The sequence below is a fragment of the Sus scrofa genome, chromosome 17, assembly GCF_054392235.1.
Source record: "Sus scrofa isolate SSC_HxYL_T2T_F1_AM1 chromosome 17, Sscrofa_HxYL_maternal_Yorkshire_Landrace_v2.0, whole genome shotgun sequence".
NCBI classification, from domain to species: Eukaryota; Metazoa; Chordata; class Mammalia; order Artiodactyla; family Suidae; genus Sus; species Sus scrofa.
The window spans coordinates 62,104,900-62,130,434 of NC_139399.1; the positions used below are offsets into that span (position 1 = coordinate 62,104,900).

General features: G+C 48.4%; 1 protein-coding gene across 31 annotated transcripts in view; it reads left to right on the plus strand.

The window, feature by feature from the left end:
* The window catches only part of TSHZ2 (teashirt zinc finger homeobox 2), a 1,034,366-nt gene that overhangs the window by 845,395 nt on the left and 163,436 nt on the right, over positions 1 to 25,535 (plus strand). For 13 of the 31 annotated variants that reach the window (XM_085002582.1, XM_085002585.1, XM_085002577.1 and 10 more), the window contains one exon: positions 204 to 3,279. In XM_085002582.1, coding sequence (XP_084858708.1) covers positions 204 to 3,271 — 3,068 coding nt within the window. In that variant the 3' untranslated portion in view covers positions 3,272 to 3,279. 31 annotated transcript variants of the gene reach the window in all.

Consider the following 25,535-nt stretch of genomic DNA (forward strand, 5'->3'; position numbering starts at 1 on the left):
TGACTTCTCCCGTTTTTTAGAAGAGGCATTAGATGGCACAAAAAAAGATATCATTTGGCTTTTTCCTACATCCGCCTCTTGCAGCTCCTAAAAGTGTGTGGACGAAATTGTTAGCTCTGAATGGGGTGCACTTTGCCTACGTGGAGAAACGGGGATGGAATGTGTCACCTGCTCCTGGTATTTCATCTCTTCTTCTCTTGCAGGCTACGCCCAGGAGGAACAGCTGAAGGAAGAGGAGGAAATAAAAGAAGAGGAGGAGGAAGAGGAAGACAGCGGCTCGGTAGCTCAACTTCAGGGCAGCAATGACCCAGGGACAGACGAGGAGCTAGAGACGGGGGCCGAGCAGAAAGGCTGCTTCAGCTACCAGAACTCTCCAGGGAGTCATCTGTCCAATCAGGACGCCGAGAACGAGTCCCTGCTGAGTGACGCCAGTGACCAGGTGTCAGACATCAAGAGCGTGTGCAGCCGAGATGCCTCAGACAAGAAAGCTAGCGTGCACCCCAAGCTCCCCACCGAAGCCCACAGTTGCATGGATAAGATGACCGCTGTCTATGCCAACATCCTGTCTGATTCCTACTGGTCCGGCCTGGGACTTGGCTTCAAGCTGTCCAGCAGCGAGAGGCGGCATTGTGACACCCGAAATGGCAGCAGCAAGACTGATTTCGACTGGCACCAGGACGCTCTGTCCAAAAGCCTGCAGCAGAACTTGCCTCCCAGGTCGGTGTCCAAGCCCAGCCTGTTCAGCTCGGTCCAGCTGTACCGGCAGAGCAGTAAGATGTGCGGGACCGTCTTCACCGGGGCCAGCAGGTTCCGGTGCCGGCAGTGCAGCGCCGCCTACGACACCTTGGTGGAGCTGACTGTGCACATGAACGAAACGGGCCACTATCAAGATGACAACCGCAAAAAGGACAAGCTCAGGCCCACGAGCTATTCCAAGCCCCGGAAAAGGGCCTTCCAGGACATGGACAAAGAGGACGCTCAGAAGGTTCTGAAATGTATGTTTTGTGGCGACTCCTTCGATTCCCTCCAAGATTTGAGTGTCCACATGATCAAAACAAAACATTACCAAAAAGTGCCTTTGAAGGAGCCCGTTCCCACCATTTCATCAAAAATGGTCACTCCGGCGAAGAAACGCGTCTTTGACGTCAATCGGCCGTGTTCCCCCGACTCGACCACGGGCTCGTTTGCAGATCCGTTTCCTGCTCCGAAGAACGCCAGCCTGCAGCTCTCCTCCAACAATCGCTATGGCTACCAGAATGGGGCCAGCTACACCTGGCAGTTTGAGGCCTGCAAGTCCCAGATCTTGAAGTGCATGGAGTGTGGGAGCTCCCATGACACTCTGCAGCAGCTCACCACCCACATGATGGTCACCGGTCACTTTCTCAAGGTCACCAGCTCCGCCTCCAAGAAAGGGAAGCAGCTGGTGTTAGATCCACTGGCCGTGGAGAAGATGCAGTCATTGTCAGACGCCCCAAGCAGTGATTCGCTGGCTCCCAAGCCGTCGAGTAACTCAGCTTCTGACTGCACAGCCTCTACGACCGAGCTGAAGAGAGAGAGTAAAAAAGAAAAACCGGAGGAGCTCCGCACGGATGAGAAAGTCCTGAAAAGCGAGGACTATGAAGACCCTCTCCAGAAGCCTTTAGACCCTGCGATGAAGTATCAGTATCTGCGGGAGGAGGACTTGGAGGATGGCTCAAAGGGCGGCGGGGACATTTTGAAGTCGTTGGAGAACACGGTTACCACCGCCATCAACAAAGCCCAGAACGGAGCCCCCAGCTGGAGCGCGTACCCCAGCATCCACGCGGCCTACCAGCTGTCGGAGGGCACCAAGCCTTCTTTGCCCATGGGCTCCCAGGTACTGCAGATTCGCCCTAACCTCGCCAACAAGTTGAGGCCGATCGCACCCAAGTGGAAAGTGATGCCGCTGGTTTCCGTGCCCACAAGCCTGGCCCCGTACACTCAAGTTAAGAAGGAGCCAGAAGACAAAGAGGAAGTCGCGAAGGACTGCGGGCAGGAAAGTCCCCACGAAGAGGCATCGTCCTTCAGCCACAGTGAGGGGGATTCTTTCCCCAAAAGCGAACCCCCGGCAGAATCCAAAAAGGCTGAGCCCTGTCCCCTGAGGGAGGAGGACAAGCGGATGAACGACGGCGGCGAGAAAGAGAAAGCCCAGCCGGTGGAGCCCGTGTCTTCTCTCAGCAACGGCTGCGCCCTGGCCGCCCACGCTCCGGCCCCGCCGTGTGTCAACCCGCTTAGTGCCCTGCAGTCCGTCCTGAACAATCACCTGGGCAAAGCCACGGAGCCCTTGCGATCCCCTTCCTGCTCCAGCCCGAGCTCAAGCACAATGGCCATGTTCCACAAGTCGAGCCTCGGTGTCATGGACAAGCCGGTTCTGAGTCCTGCCTCCACCAGGCCGGCCAGCGTGTCCCGACGCTACCTGTTTGAGAACAACGATCAGCCCATCGACCTGACCAAGTCCAAAAGTAAGAAGGCCGAGTCCTCGCAAGCACAATCCTGCACGTCCCCACCCCAGAAGCACGCGCTCTCTGACATCGCGGACATGGTCAAAGTCCTGCCCAAAGCCACCACCCCGAAGCCCGCCGCCTCCTCCAGGGTCCCTCCGGTGAAGCTGGAGATGGACGTCAGGCGTTTTGAGGACGTGTCCAGCGAGGTCTCGACCTTGCATAAAAGGAAAGGCCGACAGTCCAACTGGAACCCTCAGCATCTTCTGATCCTGCAGGCTCAGTTTGCCTCCAGCCTCTTCCAGACCTCGGAGGGCAAATACCTGCTGTCCGACCTGGGTCCCCAGGAGCGAATGCAGATCTCGAAGTTCACGGGACTCTCAATGACCACCATCAGCCACTGGCTCGCCAACGTCAAGTACCAACTTAGGAAAACGGGCGGGACGAAATTTCTGAAAAACATGGACAAAGGACACCCTATCTTTTACTGCAGTGACTGTGCCTCCCAGTTCCGAACGCCTTCGACCTACATCAGCCACTTAGAATCTCACCTAGGCTTCCAAATGAAGGACATGACCCGCATGGCCGTGGAACAGCAGAGCCAAGTGGAGCAGGAGATCTCCCGGGTGTCGTCGGCTCAGAGGTCACCGGAAACCATAGCTGGCGAAGAGGACACGGACTCTAAATTCAAGTGTAAGTTGTGCTGTCGGACATTTGTGAGCAAACATGCAGTAAAACTCCACCTAAGCAAAACGCACAGCAAGTCACCCGAGCACCATGCCCAGTTTGTAACAGACGTGGATGAGGAATAACTCTGCAGGTATGGGTTTGCGCCCAGGTGGTTGGGACAGTACCTCTGTGAGGAGCTTCTAGAAAGGGGCCTTTTAGAGGCAGCTGATGGCTCCCTAGACCAAGAGGGCCGTGGCCTGCTGGAATAGCACTAGCTTTCATGAACGGCTAGAAACAGGACGAATCGCTCCTGACGATTCTCTGTTTCTCCCCATTAGCGTTGGAACATAGAACCAAATGGGTTTAGAAGGACGGAGCTCTCAGGTTACTGCTCTGGGATACGCGATCCCCTTCGTCGCCCAGGGCCCAATTCCCAAGGTCCAGCCCAGGCTACCCCTCGTTTTAATGAATAAGTACTGACTTCCCTTACTGTTCCATTTTACCACCTCTCCTTCCATAGTAACGCTAATGATTTATAAAGTGATGACAATTTAAAAAAGAAAAAAAAAAAGTGAGCCACGGAATGAAGGTGGTTGAGTTCCTGGGGGCAGCCCCTGTGCAGAGACTTCTTAATCAGCTCGTGAATCGTGTAAGGCTGTCTTTGTCATTATTACTCGTAATTAGTGCTTTTTGCAGCTTACTGGCAACAGTTGCTACCTTCCACTCCCTCCTCTTTGTTTACTTCCTATCCATTAGGCTTCCGGCGAAAGGGCATTTGCCCTGTAGTCGGAGGGTAGGAAAATATTCTCTGCGGAACGCTGAGATGAAAAGAGGGGAAGCTTCTTTTCTTCCCTCGCCCTTTGGTTTTCCTTAAGATAAGGCTAATCTCAGAGTCTCGGAGTTTAACAAAGGTAGATACAGCGCCTGGCCTTGCGAGTTTATTTTACGGAAAGAAACAAATGGCTCTGCACCCTCGCTGCCAAGGCACCTGGGGTCCCGCAGCGTCATGATAGTTTGCATCATGTCTCGTCAAAGTTCCAGGCCTGGCAGAGTCACCAGTGCCTAGACTATCTATGTCACCTTCAGGAAAAGGGACAGAGTTCAAGGTCAAATACCTTGGCAGATGAGTCCCACCAGCCGTCTTCTGATGTTGAGCATGAGCAAGGCTGAAATTCTTTCCCTCGCCCTGGATGGATTTTTCTCTATTTCCTTTTCTCCCCCCTCCGTCGCCATACCCCCCTTCCATGTGCCGGCGACCCTCTCACATTCAGGTTGTCCTCCTCCTCAGGCCATAGCCCTAACATGGGGGTGCAGCCTGATTTAAGCCTTCAGCACTTGCCAGTCCAGTTTATGTCGTGCTAGTTCATAGATGAGCTCTTTTGGTTAAGTTTTCAGTAAGATATGAACAGTTAGTAGCAGTTTACAGTTGATTTTTGAACAACATGGGGGTCGGAGGCGCCGACCCTCTGGGCAGTGGAAGATCCCTGTGTAAGCTGTAGCAGGCCCTTCCATGCCGTGGTCCTTCTGTATCTCCGCCTCCGCCACATCCGCGGTTCTGCATCTGCAGAGTGCATAGTGCAGTAGTATGTACAATGGAAAAAAAGCCACGTGTAAATAGCCCCACGCAGTTCAGGCCCGTGCAGTTCGAGGGTCGGCCGTGAAAGTCCTCACCACCTCCTACTGTCAGAATGCTGCTTCCAAAGAGGAGGCTTTCGATGGAGCTACCAAGTTCTGAGCTCTGAGTTCCAAGCGGGGGCGGGTATTCAGTGGTGTAACTTTGGGAGAACAGTGTGTGCAGGCATAGTCGGGATGAAATGAAGTGTTAAAACCCGGGGCTGTTCCCCCAGGAGCTTCCGATAAAGGGGGAACCCCTCCTATAACGAATGGTTGTCTGGGCCCAACTGAGGACTTTTGCTTTGTTTGCATGTTTTTAATCATGATAATTAAAACGTATCACTGGTGGTTTCATCTCTTGCTTTGCAAGCATGACTCGTTCAGCTCACACTATTGAAAGAGAAGTTGAAATGCATCCGTTGAATCTAGGCGTGAGCTTGAGGCTCCACCACACCTATTTATTTGCTATATAACATTTTAAATTTTATGTAACTTGCTATTATGCCTCTCCGGTCTTTCAAAAAAAAGATCTTAAAAGGTGGATGTACACAGAATACACGGAGAGAAATGGTTCCAATTCCAGAGTGGTCGGTCCAAACCGCGGTGAAGAGACCAAATAGGTGGTGTGTATTTGTGCCGCAGTAAAGACTGGTTTTCCACCTGTTAGGTTTGTAATCATTTTTTAAAAATTAATATCACAGCCAAAACATTGCAATGTGTAAATAGAGAATGGGGAGGGGAAAAAAAGCCTCCGTCAAAATCTGAAAGGCACATAACTGTTCTAAGGAAGCAAAGAAAAACCAATAATTTGAGAAAACCTACCCAAAGATACATCCTTTCTATGTATTTAGAGTCTATTAAATTCATAGAAAGGAGAGCTCTTGTGTCATCCCTCTGCATTTGTGCAGAATAGATATTGCTAATTTGGCCCTTCCGCGCACCCCATTATGGAATTACCTTTACGTGAAAACAAAGCTCCGCCCTTCTGTAAACACTGTTCTACTCTGATGCGGAGAGAGGACTGCGGAAAAACGGGACTTGAGCGTTTGGGATTCATTCAAAGCAATGGGAGTACATTTGCGTTGTGTGTGTACAAAGAGATGCTGGTGCTTAGTGTCTGTGTTGACACCAGAGACATGCCCGCCTGCCTGAATGGGTCCCACACCTGCACAAAGGTGGCGTTCTGGTGTTTGGGTCACCTCGAACAGAGTCCCTCCACCGCATGGTCCTCGTTTAGAACTCCTGAAGCAAAACTTGCCCGCTGCTTAGAATTATGCATATATGTTTTTAAATGGTCGCAGAAAGAGATCACTGTTATGTGGAATTCTAATTTTAGTGGGTATGCCTGATAGCACGAATTGTACAAGATGACATGTTTTAGGAAGCAGGGTCAAGATTTGATGGGAAATTTGGGAACTTGACTGTATCTATGAGATGCAAGTTTTGACCTGAATTTTCTTTCCTTTCTTAGATAGGTCTTAAATTCTGCAAACTTCTCTGCCAAATATTAAATGCCTCTTTTCATTAAAAATTAATTAGAAAATGTTAAATGTGCATTCCTAATTTAGGGCATAAGTCATCTAAAACAATTTCAATAGGCCTTTGTATATACCTTTAAAACCTACATGCTCTTGAATCATAGAAATTAAACAAAGAGCAAATCAATGAGTCTGAAATGCATAAGGACTTGAAATTATAGTCATTACCGTGTAACATCGTGCACAAGTTTTGCAGCACACCCGGCCTTTAAATTGGTGGCGGGAATGAATTCTAGTCCAATAAGCTGCCACCTTTGTTGTGGTTGATTTGATTTTTAAAAATTTGTGTTCAGGTGACCAGCATGTAAGTTTTCCAGATAAAATACAGGATGTCCAGTTAAATCAGCATTTCAGGTAAATGACCTAAGACTGTAGCATAAGCATGTCCCAGATATTGCATGGGCCGTGTTTATGCTCCGAAAGCGTTCAGTGTTTATCAGAGATTCAAATTTAACTGGGCATTCGGTATTTTTATTTGTTAAATCTGGCAACCCCAACAGCATGGTTTATATGGCAGCCTGGGAAGAGCACAATGAGCTTTCTAATTAATGTCTGTAGTCGGCTTCAGCCTTGCCCTCATCCAGTAAATGATAGTCTTTCTTTGCGCCTCCCATCTCCCTTCCTGCCTTCCTGCCTTCTTTCCTTCCTTCCTTCTCCCCCTGCATTTGTTTGGTCTTTCAGTGAATAGTGGTTGTGCTTTTACTGTGCACAGACTCTAGTAGCTAAGAATACATATAAGGTGAGGCCACAGTCCTGCTGCTGATACCAATGAAACGTGCAGGGCCTGCAGCAAGCACATAACAGACACTATTTCACTCGATTCCCACAAACAGCCCTGTGCGGTCGGGGTTCACTTAGCCATGTTACAGGCAAAGAAATGGAAGCAGAGAGATTCTGCATGAATTTCTCAAATTCTCACCATCTCTGAGCCTCATGATTGCATTATCATCCATCTAGAAAGCCATCACTCTGTGCCCAGCACGGTTCTCATCCCAGGAAATAATCTGAGAGTCTGCTCAAAGGAGGCTAGTGGCAGACACAGAGTTGGGCATCTCTGGGGCACACGCTGAGTGGAGCATCACCCCGGCCCCAGGAGAACCAAGGAGGGGAGTGGTGGTGCCAGGGGCAGTGCGACGTTAGGGCAGCCGAGGCCCTCAGGCCTGGGTTCAAACCTAACTCACCCACTGTCTCAAAGATATCCCCCATGTCTATGTCTATAAACCTCGGACCTAATGCTCCCCCTTATGGAAAAGTTATATGAGTATTAAGTAAATGTAAGAAATTCTTTTCCAGAAATCCTGGCACATAGTAGGTTCACAAGAAAAGTTAGTTCCAGGCAGTGTCTGTCTGCAGGTCCCTCCCGTGTTCTTCAGCCTCACCTGAAGTGTCCAGAACTTACAGACACTTATCCCAAGTTGAGCTAATTATTACTACAGGCAGGTGCCGCCAAGGAAACCTTGGCCTAGCCTATAATGATAACGACAGCAATGACAGCAAAACTACCACCAACCGGCCTCTTTCTAGGAGCCGGGCATGGCTTATTCATGTCACCCAGATTTTACAAAGCGCTCCAAAGCTTTCGTGACTAGTCTACACACAGGACGTGTAGAGTGGGATTCGAACCCAGGACTGCCCAATACCCATCAAGTTTCTTCTGCCTCTTGGATGCTCCATCTTGCCTGATGGCTTCCAGGTGCTACTCAAGGCCAGGTATTCATCCAACAGTGTAGAAAAAAGTGTAAAATGTGGCATAAGAAGGGCGAGATGTCAGGGGCACTGCTTGGCCTCTGGGAGGCTCCAGCTGCAAGCCGAATACCACAAGCAAACACCCATCGGGGCTGACCTGGGGGAGGAAGCCACCCTTCCTCCTGCTCTTTAATGTAATTTCCTTATTCAGTCGGATACCATATAGCATGTCACCAAGAAATGACCCAAGTTCCGGGGAAAATAGGTATGGGAGCGTTTTTTTTTTAATCCTCATCCTGACTCCTCTTTGGGGAAAGCAAACTAAGAATTCAGAGACAGGGTCAGCCACGAGATCGAGGCTTTTCTAACGCGGTGAGCAACCGACGCGTCGCTGCTTTTCACAGCTCCATTTCATCCAAGCGACCTGCCCCCCCCCACCCCTTTTGCGTCGATGCGTCTCTGTCTCCGTTGCACTTTCCCCCCTCATTGGGACTTTCGAATGCTCAATCCTGACGGGTATAATTTGGTGCTTTAATATAGAGTAACATTATTTTTCATTTACTCCAATCTGCCATCAGTATCATCTTTTCATTTAACCAGATGCAATTCTTTTTTCTTTCGCTAAATTGAAAATCCATGAGCGACAGGGAGTGCAATGTTTTAATTAGCTCATATTTTTTATATGGATTTATGTCTTTAAAATACATTTGTGTAATTCTTCAGCTAAATTAAAAACGTCTTTCTGCAAAAGTGAGGAGGGGAAAATAAAGAGCTAAATTGTGTCATTAGCTTAGGTAGATACAGACGGGAACCAGGATCTGGCGGAGATGCACAATCACCCGGCCTCGGCCTGGGTGGATTTTGAACTTGCCCTTCACTGAAAGACAGCTTTCCTTATCAAGATTTTTCAAAAATGGCTTGGGGGGGGCGGGATTTTTTTAAGGCCCCTCATAAGTAAACAAGCATTTACCCGCCATGAACTAATTTGAAACTGAACCTGCCACTAAACAAAACAGAAAAAACAAAAACAAAAACCCCAGAAGTCATGATGACAAACCGTTTTCTACCGCATTTCTCTCTTTGTCTTTTTTTCCCCTAACGATCAAGTTTAAAGCGTTCCACGGCGCTTTTTTCCGACTTTCTAGGAGACAAGTGACATTCCGTGGTAAATGAGAGAAAAAGCCATGCAGAACTGAAATCTTTCTAATGCAGTGACACCAACTTGCCCTCTATTGTTGGAAATGAGCAGACGCTCATGATTGTTCATCACACGGCTCCTAATGCAGTTAAAGCATTCAGCTATAATTTCTCCTTGCATTTATAATTACTGTCATAGACTGCACACCTCGGTGAGCAGATTAAAGCTATAAACTATTTAGCCGCGGCTCTAAGACGAGGAACTTGATTTGTCTGGCAGGAGTTATTTGTTAGGGAGCTTGACACTTCCCATAAAAATGACTCAACTTGATGAAGAACAATGCAGTTTTTAGCAATGCGGGGATTTTAAATCAGTCGCCACGCCACGCCCTGCAAGCATCGCGGGGCCGTTTGTTAAGTGATGTGTGGGCCACGGAGAGAACGGACTGCGTTAAGGGCACCACAACAGAAGAGGATTCGGGGTGCGGTGCTTTCTTTCCTGGCTCTTCCTCTGAAAGAACAGGAATTTGTTGAAAATCACGGCATGTCATGTTCTCCTATTAAATCCAGTGTAAATGTTATGCGGGGCTCACCTGGCAGGAAACGGGAGGCCCGGAGCCCAAGGCGCATGTCGCTTTTGGGGGTGGGCGGGTTAGAGAACTTTGTGCTCCTGTTGAGAACATTCACTTCCCAAGCCTAGGAATCCAAGGTCCTGTGGCAAGTGTCGGGGGTTGTTTTTCCTGGAATATTCATTATTTCTTTGTTTATTTCTTTGTTTTTGTTTTTGTCTTCACTGGCAGGAAGCATATGATACATTTAGGCCCAGAGGACCCTTCTGTGGGGCTAATCTAGCGGTGCTGTGAAAACAAAAAAATCATCTATGTGCAGATTGATTAGATAGACAGGCGAAGATCGGGTGGCCCTCGGTGCAGCCCCTTTGTCCCAGCGAAGCTTGTGTCCAGGACTATTAGGTCAAACAGTGCACGTTCTGGGCAGGGCTCCGTGCTGGGTCTGGTCCACAGAGCAAGGGCTGGACGAATGCCACTCTCCTCTCTCGAGCCCACCTTGATCACCTGCCTCCAAAAACTGCTCTTTTGTTTGCTTAGGGCTTAGATCAAGATGTGAGATGGACTGTGCCATCTGACTTGAAGCAATAAGGACAGACTGTGAGTACGGATTTAGCCAAAATAGCTCTGGGAGGAAGAGGGAAGTATTCGGTGGCATGTGGGCAGCCCCAGAAAAGGATGCCATGTAGCATTAACCTGCATTTCTTCACCTCTGACTCCTCGTTTCTCTCTGCCACCAGCTACCTTGAAAATTTTCATTTGCTACAGTCCACCGTCACTGATGCTGTGTCCTGCTTAGGAGATCTGCATTGGTCCTCGGGGCGTGTCAGTACAAGTGATGATGACGGTGGTGGTGGTAATTAGTCTGGTAAGAGAAAGGTTACAGCAGCACCTGGCACAGTGCCCGCTATTACCACATCCTGGCCATTGATATGGAGAGGGGATTGACAGTTCTTGAGCATCTACAGTATCCTGGCTATTGTGCTAGGCCCTTGATGTATATTATCTCAGTGAATCTTAACCTGAAACTCTATAAAGGAACTATGATCTCACCCAGCTTAGAGGTGAAGAAACCAGCCTCAGAGAGGGACGTGACAATAAGGTCACACAGCTTGTAAGACGGCAGAGCTGGAAATCTATGGAAACTTGACCATCATCTCAAGCCGGAATTTTGGATGAAACCTCTCCCGCCACCTTTCCAGGATCCCCTGGGTTAAATTCCTCTGGATGCCACACCCCAGTGGGAGCTGTGAACCCCGTCCACCAGTTCCTTACGTGGGAATGGAGATGGATGGGCAACAACCACAAGAAGTTTTAATATCCCGAAAGCTCAACTTTTGGACATAGACAACTTTCTACCACTCAGGCCCTCCAGCAAATTGGCACGTTCCATGTGCATGGCTTTATCTGGTATTTTTTCATCTATGGAGAAAAAAAAAATGATGTTTCAGGTTATGCTATTTTCAATGCTACATTACTCGATTTCACAGTCAAATAATTCTATTTTTATTCACCGGAGGATTTTGTCATGTTTAATTGTTTATGACTCCCTCCCCTCCCAGATCGGCCGTAGCCTCCACAGCCCCCTTTGCCTCCTTCTTGTGGAGTCTCTGGTTTTCGGTAACCATGGAGACGGGTCCCTATTGGATAGCGTTTGCTGGGGCTTAGAAGTCAAAGACCAATCAGAACCTCGTCATCCCAGAAGTGCGAGAGGATAAAAAGTGAGGGGACTTTGGAAGTGGAGGGAGGGCGTGGCGTGAAAGTCCGGGGAGATGGAGCCTTCCCGATGCCAGGAAATTCCAAGCAGGAAGCACGTGGTGGCTAAGCTCGGTGGGGAGGACCGTGGGCCCTGGCACTGCTTGAGACCTGGCCTCCACTTTTTAGCTAAGGGACCTGGGGCAGGTCACGTGGCCTCTCTGACCCTCAGCCGCCTCTTCCATCAAGTGGCTGCATGCAGTCTGGCCTCACATTGTGTTATAAGGACATTTTCTTAAAAAGTGTCCTCTAGTACCGTATCAGGCACAGAGAAATCCTTGATTTAAGAGGGTCCCTCATCAGTGTTAAAATACAGCACTCCTAGACCTGAGGTCGGGCGAACGTGTCTAACGATCGATCGGATTCACAGTTGCAAGGACCGCGATTTGAATGGGCTGATACCGACGCACGTTTCCTGTCCCAGGAACCTCCGCTGGGAAAGAACAAATGCGAAAACCGTCATTGGAGAGGAGAACGTGTTGGGGGCTGGGGCCAGTGCTAGGGTGACAGCAGCGTGGCGAACATCCTGGCAACTGGTGGTGAGGGTCACAGGAGAAGGGCAGCATCCCCCCCACACACACACCCCCGGATTTACCACGAGCCACTGCGGGGAAAGTCCTGGGCTGGAGGAAGCCTGGCCAAATGAGCAGAGATCCAGGCTGAGTCTGGGATTTGAGGAGGAGCCTGCCAGGGGGAGAAAAAGTGATGGCAAGAGTGAAGCCTTGCAAGTGAAAGAGAGAGAGGGCTCATCCCAGAGGAAGCATGTCCAGTGTGGTGGGCGCCCAGGATGGGCGAAGAGGAGAGAGAGGAGGCTGAGCAGGTAGGGAGGCTGGTGCCTCTGCAGACGATGGCTTCTGCTTGGGTGCATAAACTTGTCTAGTGAGCCTCAGAGAAACAGATGCTCCAGGCGGCTTTGCTTTATTGAAATGCTTTAACATCATTCCCATGACATTGACTCTGCAGGGCTGGGTGGAGGTGGAGCCCTGGACTTGGACCTGAGCTGACAGTTTATAGTGGACTTGAGGCTGATGCCCACCTCAGAGCTCCTGGAGGGCGGGGGTGCTTCTGGTTGGCTCTTCCTACACAGGCTAGAAATGTTGGGGGAAGAGGAAGGAGGGGAGGGAGGATGGAAGGAGGGAGGGAAAGAAAGAAGGAAGAAAGAGAGGGAGAGAGAGAGAGGAAGGAAGGAGGAAAGGGAGGAAGGGAGGAAGAAGGAAAGCCAGGTATCTAGGAGGCAATCAATAGCTGAGGGAGCCTTTGATGTTCCCCATGTGTGATGAGACAGTAAAGCCCATGTGACTCATCAAGGAGGCAGAGAAATAGATGAAGCACGTGAACCCCTCGGCACCATGGCCAGCATGTAATTGGAAGCCCAATGGGAAGAAATCTTCCGTCTTTGCACAGCCCGGAAAAGAATGAGGAAGTGAGAAACATTTCCAGCTCACGGTAAAAAAATGGTTTGTCCAGACACTGCCGTGAAGCCTGTGTGGGCACTAAGAACTGCTTCTCTGGAGGTGCCAGTGCCCATGGGAGGAGTGACAAGCCATGCCTTCATGTGAGGAGTCAAGTTCTGCATTTTCTGCCGCAGGTGCATCAGGGAGCTTCGTTCAGCCACCAGCTCCTCCATCCCCTGGGGGCATCTGGCCTGTACCAGGCGTGTCCTGAGTGCTGGGCGCCCCCTAGGATGAGAAAAGCCCAGCCCTTTCATTCTGGTCAGAGCACCTGGGGTGATAACAGTTCTAAAGAGTAACATTTATTGAGCACAAAAATAAAAGTCAGTAATTTCTAAGAATGAGAGGCTGCCAAGGACATACAGGGCAGTGTGGGGACTGTGACGGGGCCCCTACATTAAGTAGGGGTGGGGCGTCAGGGGAGGAGAGGAGGAGGAGGTTGAGAGGGAGCTGGGCGTGGAGACAGACGGACGGCAGAACATCCCAGACAGGAAAACAGGAAGAGGGGGTTGGTGTGTCTCATTCAGAAAAGGCAGAATGTCGACAGCTGGGGCTGGAGGATTGAGGCATGAGTCGGGGTGGGAGAGGGGGCATGAAGCAAGTCAGGGCTTCATAGAACATTCTAAGGACCTCAGATTTTTTTTCTAAGCATGGCAGGATGCCATCGAGGGGGTAAAGCAGGAGGGTACCCTGATCTACTTTCTCTTTTAGAAGGTCACTCCAGCTACTGGCTACTGTGCAGAGGGCGTGAGGGGCATCAAGAGAGAAGTGGGAGGCCAGTGAGGAGGCTGCGGGGAGGTGAGAGGGAGCTGGTGGCTTCCGGACTGCAGTGGAGGCAGAGAGCATGGAGAGGGACTAGCAGGGCCTAGGGGATTCTGGGCCCCTCGGGGCCAAGCTTGTCTGCGAAGAAGACGTGGAGGAGATTAGGACAAATCCTGTCGGCCTCACACCCTGGGGCCCTGCGTGGGCACCGGAGGACCTACGACTGCTCTTCCCACAGCTCCCCAGACCCGCTTCAACTCCCAAGCATGCCCGACTGCCTCTTTGCCAAGAAGAAGCCATTGGGATAAAAGTAAACCCCTCTTTTGATGCTTCTCTAGGATTATGAAATACAAAAGGAAAGGTCCCTGCTGTGCTCGTCTTCCTATTTTTCAATCCTAATTTAATTCCTCTCTCCGTTCTGTAATTCGGCCCCCCTCCCCTGAGCGTCAACACTAGGTGGTCCCGACTTCGACAGAAGATTTACTGGCAAGATGAAATGGAGGCACACATTGTTTTTTCAAGATGATTTAATGACCTTTTTGGCATCCCCGTGACTGCTGAGATCTTCTGTAATTATTCAGTTTGGCGGCAGAGAGTTCTGTTGATCAGAGGAAGGCTGATGCAGATGTCAAATATCAATAAATTGGCAATCCATGATTGCAACCACATGATGCCGGAGCAGCCCAGGAAACCACTGGTCACAAGGCCATGAACGGTTGAACCAATACAAACCCCAAAGAATTTCGAGTGTTACACATGCAGAAACATTACCCTCGTGTTTTCTTCTTGCACCAGCTCACATTCTCTTTCCCTGCCTTTTCTTTTCCCCCCTACCTCTGTCCTTGTCACTGTCCCTGTCTCTGGAGATAGGCATGCTGCATATTCTGCTTCCCGAGGGCTTCAGGGTCCAGCTCCACCCAGCACCACTGACGCTGCCCAGAGAATCACCATGAGCTCTTGTTGGTCTTACTGTTCAGGTGGTCCCTGCTGGAGATCCAGCATTGATTTTTTTTTTTTTTTATTCTGCTTTGCCTGCTTTCTGACAGCCTGGTTTATATCAGAAAGGTCTGTGTCAGGAATTAGAGAATGTCCCTAACAATGGGGGGAAAATACCCTAAGGTAAATATACCACTCGTGGGCTTGCACTGACAAGTCCAAGTGAACTGGAAGATGCTAGAAAAACCTCCGAAGTCAGGAAGAGAGGCATTTGCTTTAATAACGCATCTAATTCCTTGAGCTCACCTTATCAAGTTCTAACCTCTGAATCTCTAAGTTCCCAGTTCAGAAATGCAGAGTCTCCTCTGTCCTTGTGTTAATTTTTAAATTATATATCATTGTAGAGAGGCCCTTGTGGTGAATGTGATGAGCCATTTTCGCATCTGAAATGGGAAATTACAACTGAACATTAGCGATTGCTTATAAATCACTGCAAGCTAAGTGGCATCTGTAACCACACGGTATTAACTGGGGAGAGACGCAGTGAACAAAAAAGGGAACTTAGAAGGGGGAGCCGATTTTTAAGAGGGGAGATTGCAAGCTGATGATCACAGAGTCCTCCGTGTGCCAAGGCATCTCTAGGACCCCTGTGGACCTGAACAGAGGATTAGTTGGGATTCTATTCTGTGGCTTGCTTGCTTGCTTCATTCCTTCCTTCCGTTCTTTCTTTCTTTCTTTCTCTCTTTCTTTCTTCAAAAACAATTTTTAAGTGCAAAATTCTGGAGGTGGAGAAATGTGTCCTAAAACTCACCAGGAATCAGCAAAAAGGCCATAGGACAGGTCAGTCTGAGGCAGTGTCTCTGCCAGCCCACTGAAAATGAGCCAGGCACTCTGCCTGGGAACATGGATGCTTAGTGGTCATGTCCACCCTTTGCTGGGAAGCCCTGAGGTGTGTGGGCCAGGCTGCCTGGGTTTGACTGCACCACTCCCAAGCAAGAAGAACACAGGTCTTTATCTCTCCAAAACAAGTTTCTTCATCTATAAAATTGGGAATAACTGTCCTACCTCAGAGGTGGATAAAGAGGGTTGAAAAAGATAATCTGAAGAATGCTTGAAGCCAGTGGTTCTCACACTGTGAGAGGGTGATGTGTCATGGGAGTGGTGCACATCAGAGTCACTGACGGGGGTGGGGGTGTTAAACCAGGTGGCTGAGCCCCCTCCCCAGAGTGTCAGGTTCCATGGGGGGCCGGGGGAAGATAATCTGAGTTTCTAACAAGTTCTCCGATGATACGGGATGCTGGTCCAAGACAACACTTGGAGAAGCGCGGCTTTATGCACAGTGCCTAGCAGGTTGTAAGTGCTCTCCATTTTGTTCTCGTTAACTCTCATTCAGTGTTTGAGCCTATCTGACACTCTGGGTGAGGAAGTAGCATAAACGGTCAGGGAGATTCAGCTTCGTGTCCAAAAATCAAGTCAAACCCAGAGGGTGAGACCATGGATCTTCCATTCGAGGCGCTGAAGAGAGAGCAGAAGCTGAGCACAGGGCAATACAAGGAAAGGACCAAAATCTAGGGAGGCAGGAGGTGGCCTGGAAGTTTGCACAACTCTGCCAAGCTCACTTAAAGGGGTAGATAGTATCAACTCAGTTGTTTCGACTGTATCGGGAAGACTGTTCCTTCTGAAGAGCGTTGACTGACAGGGGAATAGGTCGTCCCCTTGACCTAAGCTCAGTACCTTCCTTAACTCCGAAAAGATGGGCTGTGTAATTATTTGGGAAGCAATAGTCAAAACTGTTCAGCTTGTTAACGCCAAATGGTGTTTATCAAAATCTCTTGTTTATAAATGACTGCAAACCAAACTTACGTAAAACAGGGAAGTTGCTGGCTGTTCAAGGACGGAGTTGGTTTTGTGCACAGATGACATCTAGGTTCAAAGGAGGTTTGTCACCAGAACCTGGTCTTTCAGCTTAGAATTCCCCTCGGTGGACTTTCTTTTCAGGCAAATTACAAGATTGTCCAGACCAGCTCCAGTGTTACTTCTTGGCAGTTTAAGAGTTTTAGTGCAAAGAGCGCCCATTTCCTAAGAGAGCCTATCGAATATGGAGGCTGAGTTTAACTGGGCTGTGGGCTCACATACTCTGTGTCCGGGAGAATGAGATGCTCTCTCCAGCCTGAATCAAATGCACACTCCTGGAAGCAGGTGGAGTCAGCACTTTACAACTTGGGCTGAGATTAGTCTTTCAGAGGGGTTGTGATACCAGTTGTTTGGGGCCCTGGGGCGGGGTGGGCTTGAATCCAACTCATCTTAGTCAAGGTTGACCCAGGCCAGCTTTTTATTCTCCTGACATCTACTTCTTCTGATTCTGCAGTGTCCACTGCTCTCATGGGAGCCTAGCTTAGGATCCAGGGACCTTCCTCTTTCCCTTATCTGCCCCACCACTCTCCATTCCATCACTATTTTTTCTTGAATGACCCCCGCAATGCTTTGTCCATTTCACCCCTTCCACCTCTGTTTCCACGGCAGTTGGGTTAGTCAAAGGCATCCTACCTCTTACAAGGACTGCTGCAGTGGCCAGTCACCTGCAGACCTTCTCAGCTCTCCTCACCGCGCTGTGCCAGTTCGCCCAGCACACAACTGCCAGACCAAAAGTCCTAATTCAAAGCTTATATCATAATGAGAAGAGCGACCGTTTCATGAGTGTTTATCTCAAGACGTCAACCGTAGCCTTTCTGAACCTTATACTCAATATTCCCGTCACTTAAATCTCAACTCAAACATGATCTTCTTTAAAGACTCTTCACTGAAAACCCACCTACAGTAGGAGTCAGAAAACTTTTTTCCAAAGGGCCAGAATGTAAATATCTTCAGGGTTGAGCCGTAGGATGCCCATCACAACTGCTCAACCTGCGGTTGGAGCATAAAATCGGTAACAGGTGATACGGAGGTGAATGTGTGTGGCTATGTGCTGATAAAACTTTATCAACGGACTCTGAAATTTGAACTTCATATAATTTCCCTAGGTCATTAAAATAGTGTTCTTCTTTTGACTTTTTTCCCAATCATTTAAAAATATAAAAACCATTTTTAGTTTGTGGGCCCCATAAGGACAAGGGCTAGATTCGGCCCACAGGTCACAGTTTGACAACCCCTGATCTGAAGCCATCCAGCCCTCTCACATCTTTTTCTCATAACCCTGATTGTTTACCTAATTAGATTTACAACTATCTGATGTTATGTTACGTGTGTGTGTGCCTTTCTTTGTGTCTGGAACTATGTTGGACTCCAAGGATACAGTGATGAACAGACAGCATTTCTCTTCCCCTCACATATCTTTGTGTATTATTAAAATATAGTTGACTTACAATGTTGTACCAATATCTGCTGTACAGCAAAGTGACTCAGTTATGCATATATATATATATATATATATATATATATATATATATATCCTTTTTTGGTATTATTTTCCATCATGGTCTGTCTCAAGAGATTGGGTATAGTTCCCTGTGCTATACAGCAGGACCTCATTGCTTATCCATTCTAAAGGTAACAGTTTGCATCTACCAACCCCAAACTCCCCGTCCATCCCACTCCCTCTCCCGTCCCTCTTGGCAACCACAAGTCTGTTCTCTATGTCTGTGAGTCTGTTTCTGTTTTGTAGACAGGCGCATTTGTGCCATATTTTAGATTCCACATATAAGCGATTACCATATGGTATTTGTCCTAATCTATCTGACTTACTTCACTTAGTATGAGAATCTAGTTGCATCCATGTTTCCATGAATGGCATTCTGTCTTTCTTTTTAGGGCTGAGAGTAGTATTCCATTGTATATATTTAGCACATCGTAAGCCATTCATCTATCAAAGGACGTTTAGGTTGTTTCCAGGTCTTGGCTATTGTGCATAGCGCTGCTATGAACATAACGGTGCCTGTATCTTTTTGAATTATACTTTTGTCTGGATGTATGCCCAGGAGTGGGATTGCTGGATCATATGGTAGTTCTATTGTTAGTTTGCCGAGGAACCTCCATACTGTTTTCCATAGTGGTCGTACCAGTTTACATTCCCACCCATCGTGTAGGAGCCTCTTGCTTATCTTAAGGAGAAAAATAAACAAGAAAACAAGTTAATAAACAAGATAATTCCAGATCCCATGAGGAAAATAAATAAAGTGCTGAGCGCCTGGGTAGCAGTAGTGCAAATTTACTTCAGATGCTATAGGAAGGCTTCTTTGAGAGGTAACCAGCGAGACATGCAAGATTGCAGGAGCCAGTCCTGGAACTAATGATAAGAGGATTTCACACAGGGACAGCACGTGCAAAGGCCCGGAGGCAAGTAAAGGATGGAAGTGTTGAGGGAAACTGAAAGAAGGGCTGTGTTGCTGGAACTCCATGATCTCCGGGCAAAATAATTTTAAATGTTTAGCACAGACCCAGTTGTACAGGCCATGGTGGTGAGTTTAGATTATCCTAAGTTCATTGCAGAGGGTTTTTTATAGAGGAAGGACATGACCCGAGTGGCATTTTAGATGATTCTGGCAGCTACCTGCACAGATGGACCATAGCTGTGTATGTGTGGGTGTGTGCATTGCTTTCCTTGCCAGGAAGCTCCTTGAAGACCTCAAACATGAACCCTGTACATATTAAACCCTCCACACAAACTTTGTGAAATTAAGGCATCAGTTAAGCCATTAACACAGCATCGCTTTTTCTTGATCCCTTGATAGCAAGACTTTTTATATCCAGGTTCCTGAAGCAGGTCAATTTATATCATAAAATTCAAATATTACAGCTTATAACATAAAGTGACCTCCCATTATATAATGTGGCAAAACAAGCAAATTAATACCAGAGGTCATAAATGTCTAGGCACTAATATGGCTTAAGAATGAAATATGTTCCCCTCACTTTGGGGTAAGGATTCAAAATGAAGAGGGAATCACCCAGCAGCATCCAAACGGACCACCTGACTTCTAAATCCAACTGGAACGGATGCAGCCCACTGGAGACTTTCCCACTCTTCTCATCCTTCAGTCAGCAGGTATTTTTGAGGGCGCACTGTGTACAGGCCCTGGGGTCTGGAAAGGAGCAAGACAGCGAAGGTCTCTCCCCCTCGTGGAGCCAGTTGTCAAAAGTGCAGGGAACAAGAGCCAATAAACAAAGGCAAGAATTTCAGCCCTGCAAGTGTCCAGAATACAGGGCAGTGGCATAAGGAAGGGGAAAACTGCTTTAGGTGGGTGGGCGGGGAAGGCCTTTCTTAGGAAGGGACATTTTTGCCCAGATCTAAAAAGAGAAGCACCTGATGGTCCATGGAGTCAGGGAACGAGCATGGCAGGCAGAAGCTCAGCACCTGCAGAGTTCCTGAGGTGCGATAGAGCTCGGTGTGCCCAAAGCAGGAGCCAGCACAGGTGCGGGCCAGCTTGCTTTGTTAAAAGACCACATAGTCAATATTGGAGGCTTTGCGGGCCGTGCGGTGTTTATCACAGCTGCTCAACTCTGCCCTTCCTAAACAAAGATGCATAAATGAGTAGCTGTGGCAGAGTTTCAAGAATACTTTGTTTATAAAACAGGCGATGGGCCGGATATGGCCCACAGGCTGCCATTTGCCAGCCCCTGGTCTGGAAGGATAATGTCTTGGGTGGGGGTCCCAGGAGAGACTCCAACGTCATGGTTCCTGGGCAAGCAATTTCCTAGGAACAGGCTCTCAGGAGAAGCCAGGGCGGGAGCAGAGAAGCAGACAGGAAGGGGAAAAAGCCGGGCAAAGCCCCAACCTCAGCCAGATCCCACGGGCGAACTCTAGGGTGTTTATTCTGCCTCTGAGTTCAACCAGCTGTTCGAGGGGCCGGGACTCTGGTTCTCCCACCTCAGTCAGTCACTGGGGCAGGGCCGTCCCGGGAACATAAGCGCGCAGGCACTGGGGGCGCAAGGCACCTGCAGACAAAGCAGCTGCAGTAGCTGTGTGCTGTCCACTGAAGAGTTGCATCTGTCAGAAGGGAAAACACGCAGAAGCCGGGAGTGGGTCGGAGGATGTGGGAGAAGGGGTCCTCGAGCATCTCTACAGCGCCCTCTCCAGGTGGGTTCCACTGCGCCAGGCTCCTACCTAATCCAAGAAGGGAATGAATCCACCTTGTTACTCAAGCAAAGGACAGGAGTGCCTGCCTCGTAAGCGAAGAGCAGTGCACGTAGCCACCAGTTAGCCAGTCTGTACGTCTTCCTTCTGATTGCCAGCCTGGAAGGGGCAACTAGAAGACTCACTGTCTCTGGCATCAGACCGAGGCTCACATCTCAGCGCTGCTATTTATTAGTTGTGTCACCCGCAGCAGCTTGCAGACCTTTCTGAGGTCCAGTTCATAGTAGGATTTGAACACTCTCTATTCCAGGGGCTTACCCTCAACGTCAGTTTCCTCATCAATAAATGGGGATAATGTCCCCACTAAAAGCCTCTGGTTAAGTGAGAAAGAGATAAGGAAGCTCCTAGCACACTGCACACAGTAGCGCTCAATCAATGCCTGTTTTCTCTTTTGCATCCATTGCATGGGAAGCCTGTCCTGTTGTGTCTCTGGCCACTTTCAAAAGCCTGGGCCCTGCATACTGGGCTGTTTTGGTTCCTGCTTGGATGGGCCACAGGCTCCTGCAGGCCTTTTGCCCTGTTCCCTGGACAGATCTTTCCCAGGACTGAACCCTGGCCTTGCCTAACAGCCCTAATGACCTCACTCACTTGTTCAGTCACCAAATGTTGAGCACATAGTATGTGCCAGGCACCACGGAGGCCCTGAGGACGCAGGCTTTCATAACGGTGACACTTACGTTGAGTGAGCGCACTACCAGTGTTCCCTCCGTGCCATCCTCCTGATCGTCCTGGCAGCAGGCTCCGTGATGGATTCCCGTTTTGCAGAAGAAAAAAACTGTGCCTCGTGAAGGCTGAGGAAGTGGCCCATTGTCACTCAGGAGGCCCCTTTACCAGACTCCACCCTCATTGCCAGAACACTTCTGCTCTCCTGATCCCCAAAGAAAACGGGGCTGACACTTACTGAATGCCTCCGGTGTCCAGGGCTCCCTTTAAACCCTCTGCAGGAGCCTCTTCGCTTTATCCTTCCTGCCATCACACCTACCGTGTCCCTGGCATCAACTCCGTTTTGAAGTGTCCAAAGTTCGCAGGAAGTAAATGAATGCACCCTCACCGCGCAGCCTTTGCTAACATTCAAACCTTTGAGCTGCTGGTTCTAGGGCCTGGGAAGCAGGACTTACTCCTTTTTAATTACAAAATGAAAAGGTAGAAATAAACGCTACAGAACGAACGTGTGTTGAGAACTTGCCACGTGCCAAACGCTGGCATTAGCACTTCTCTTTTTTAGCGTATTTAAGGTTCACCACTCTGCGAAGCAGGTGGTATTCTTGCACCCCTTTTCTCAGAAGAATAAACAGAGATGTAGCAAGAGGTGAATTCACTCATCCAGAGGCAAAATCCATTTACAGACGGGCTTGTGTCTTCCCCTCCTAAACACAATTAGCCCTGTTCTCATTTAAAGAAGGTTTTCCTGAGCTGCTGCCCCGTGACCTGTGTTCCTGAAGGCTGACTAGGAGTTCGTGATCCCCAGTTCTGTAGGAAGCAAAGAACGCATGAGCTGGGCGTGAAGGGAGGTGGTGAGAAGAAAGCAAACGTGTCTGGCGATCTCCCGGGCTTTGGGTCAAGTTCCCGACCCAATGCCCAGGGCAGGGGCGTTCTCCTTCTCCTTCGTCCACTTCTCCTTCATTCCCAAGAGCTCTGCTGCTTCCGACAACGTGAAATGTGTAACTCGGACTTGCCGAGGATGGCGTGTGGCTGTTAAGTGTTGCTTCTTGGATGTTGGACTGCCACCTCCGTCTTAGTCATGCATGCCCATCTTTTTCAATCTAATGAACTCCAGCCATCAGTGCAACTTAAGTTCGGCTGTCTGTTCGTGCATAGTTAATATTAAAAATGTACTAACAGTGTGGCTGAGAAATCAAATTATGCACATAAATATGCTGGCATAGCAGAGGCGGCGGCAGAAGCTGAAGTTAGCAACACTGATGCCAGTTCACATTTGCAAATCTCCCGTCAATCTGTCATTAAACATGTTATCAAATGATGATAAGTGTATGCTTCTTGCTTGCATTGGTGAGCCGATTCCCGATGTTGATGCGCATTAATGGGATAATACGCATTAACATAGTTGTGCTTGGATGAACACAAAACATTTTTTATCTGTCTCAGTTTGTTTCCCCCTGTGGCCCCCAAGTAAGTGTTTTGTGTTATCAACTTGCCAAAAAAAAAAAAAAGGGAGGGGGGAACATATTACTTTTAATTAGCAAACCTTGTGGTTGGTGGGGTTTTTTTTTTTTTCCTCTTAAAACCTGATCCCCCCATAATTCCTGTGTGTTGGCAATAAAAGGGAGAAAGAGAGAGAGAGAGAGACAGAGGGAGAGAGAGGAGAGAGCTTCACTGTCTTCCTTCAGTAAAACGATTAATGTCAGAAACTCAGAAGCTGGCAATTATGCTCTGTCTTAATGCACTGGCCTTTCATCTGGGGCCCTCGCTCTTGACAGGCCTGATCGTTTCAGTTCAGTGATATGAAAGGCAGCAGAGGAAATGATCGGAGACATCCCAGGTCCGTCACGAGGGCCCGCGCTGACATACGGTCCTGGCTCTATGTCCTGACGCCGCTCAGCAGAGTCATGGGCGAGGGAGACAGATGGTGGCCCCGGGGCGTTGCCCAGACTTATGGGTGTCACCGTGCAGAGTGGGGGAGATGAGCTACAACCATTTTTCCAAGCTGGGGGACTGGGAAAATGTGCAAGCCCCCACCACGTGAGAAACCCTCTATGAAAAAGCCAAACGATGCCCTTTATCCTGATTACTGGGCATCCACTCCATAGCAAGAATAAATGCAAATGTAGACATGGATTTTGTGCAGCAGCGTTCAGTGGCAAGTCCATTATCTTGAAGGTCCAAGCTACGATTGGGTTAATGTTTTATCAAAATGAAAATGAAATTTAGAAATTCTCCAGGAAACCCTTCAACCGTCATGGCCCAAACACTGGGCCAGTTTAGTTTTGGAGAACTGGTGCTGGTACCCAGCTTTCTTTATGAAGCTAATGTTCTGAAACATTAGAATTCTGTTCTTTCGTGGGAGATATGCTAGCACAGCTTTGAGACTGGATTCATTCATTCACTCAGCAGAGACGTATTGTGTGCCTACCATGTGCAAAGAGGCTGTGGACTCAGCAAGTCACACGGACAGCATCCCTGCCCTCAAGAAACCTATCGTGTTTGGGGAAAATATGTATATTTTAGAAAGTCACTACACAATAATTAATCAATTCCATTATGAAACGTGTAAGTGGGGGAACACAGGGTGCGATTGTTGTCACATTTACTTCCAAGCCCAGCGCAAAGCTTTCTTTGCCATTAATAATGCCAAAAGGTTATTGTGTTTGGCCTTCCTGGATTCTTGTTTACATGTGTTTTAAAATTAACATTGACTTCTTGCCATTTGGTTCGTTCCTAAGTGGGGTGAGAGGCTTATTAATGATTAGAATTATTGTTGCTCTTATGAATGCACTAATTAAAAGAAAATTCTGTCATGAGGTTTGTGAGGCAAGCACTAAACTTTACAATTAGAGATGTTGGAACTGGAAGTGCAAAGAAGAAAGTGTGAAAGAATAAAAAAACAGAGTTCGGAATAAGGGCAAGAGTTCTTAAGATTCCTCCCATCCTTGGTTGGAGGTCACCTTTCGGGGCATTTTTCCATGCTCAGGACAGGAAGAAAAGACATTTGTTTTTTGAATGGAGGTGTCCCCTTTTTGTTGTCTTGGTCTTAGAATGGAAAGAGCCAGCTTTTCTCAGGCTTGAGCCCTGAGGGCCTTTTATCAAGTTCATTCAGATACGCAACACTTCTGAACTGATAATCAGGTGCCAGACCCTGGGCTGGACACTGAGGATGCTCACATGACCATGCACCACCCTGCCCTTGAGGAAGCAGGCCAGAGGGGACGAGGAGACAAAACCAGTGCACAGCGTCAGTCCCGGGCATGAGTGCACGATGGGGCCCCACAGAGGGCACTTGGCCTTATCAGTAGGAAGAACCAGTCCCTCTTCAGTTCATTAATAAGCGCTTCCTCAACATACTCAATATACGGAACTTTGTCCAAGAGAGCGAACTAGATGTAAGAGCTTTTATGTGTTGAGAAACTACGTGGCCCTTTTCCAGTTGCCTGTTTTCACTGTTCTGCTAACTGTCTATTCTCTGGCCGGTCCTTTCCCCTCAATCCTGAGCTCCCCCAGTACCGGCACTGTGTGTATCAGAACACACCTCAGGGTCTGGCCCACACTGGGTAGGCATCACATGTGTGTTAACTTATGTCCCCCAAATCACAGTTCAGATGTTGGAGACTAAAGGGTGAGAGCACGGCAGGAGTAATACACTTCCTTTGTGGACCCTAAGAGCCGTCATGGATTCAGGAGCCTGAAACTAAGCCCGGTGTGTCTCACGGAGCGAGCAGCTGTTCCCTCTCTATTGAATGTCCCCAGAAGAGAAGATGTTATTTGATTGTCTAAAAGGTTACTAAACTTGCTTTGAGACGGAGATGGGCAAGAAACTTGGGAAATACTAGAATTACTGTGCCAGTGTGGTGGTATTTCGGATTTCTTTCCCTTGTAAAATTATTTCTACGTGCTACTGTCATTTTGACAACAAATAAAATCCATGGGAGACGAGAGTAGAAGCCGTTTTTTCAAAGTCAATATGTTCCTTATTTCACCTGAATTCCTCCACTTAACCCTTTAAAACTTTTAATGATTTCCAGCTTTTTTTTTTTTTCCTCTCAGAGTATTTCAAAATGGAAAATCTTTATATTCTGTGAAAAGCTCTTTCCACGCTTCTCCCTTCACTTGTTAAATCAGTTTGTGATCTTTTATCTTGAAACTTCTTTCTGGTCATT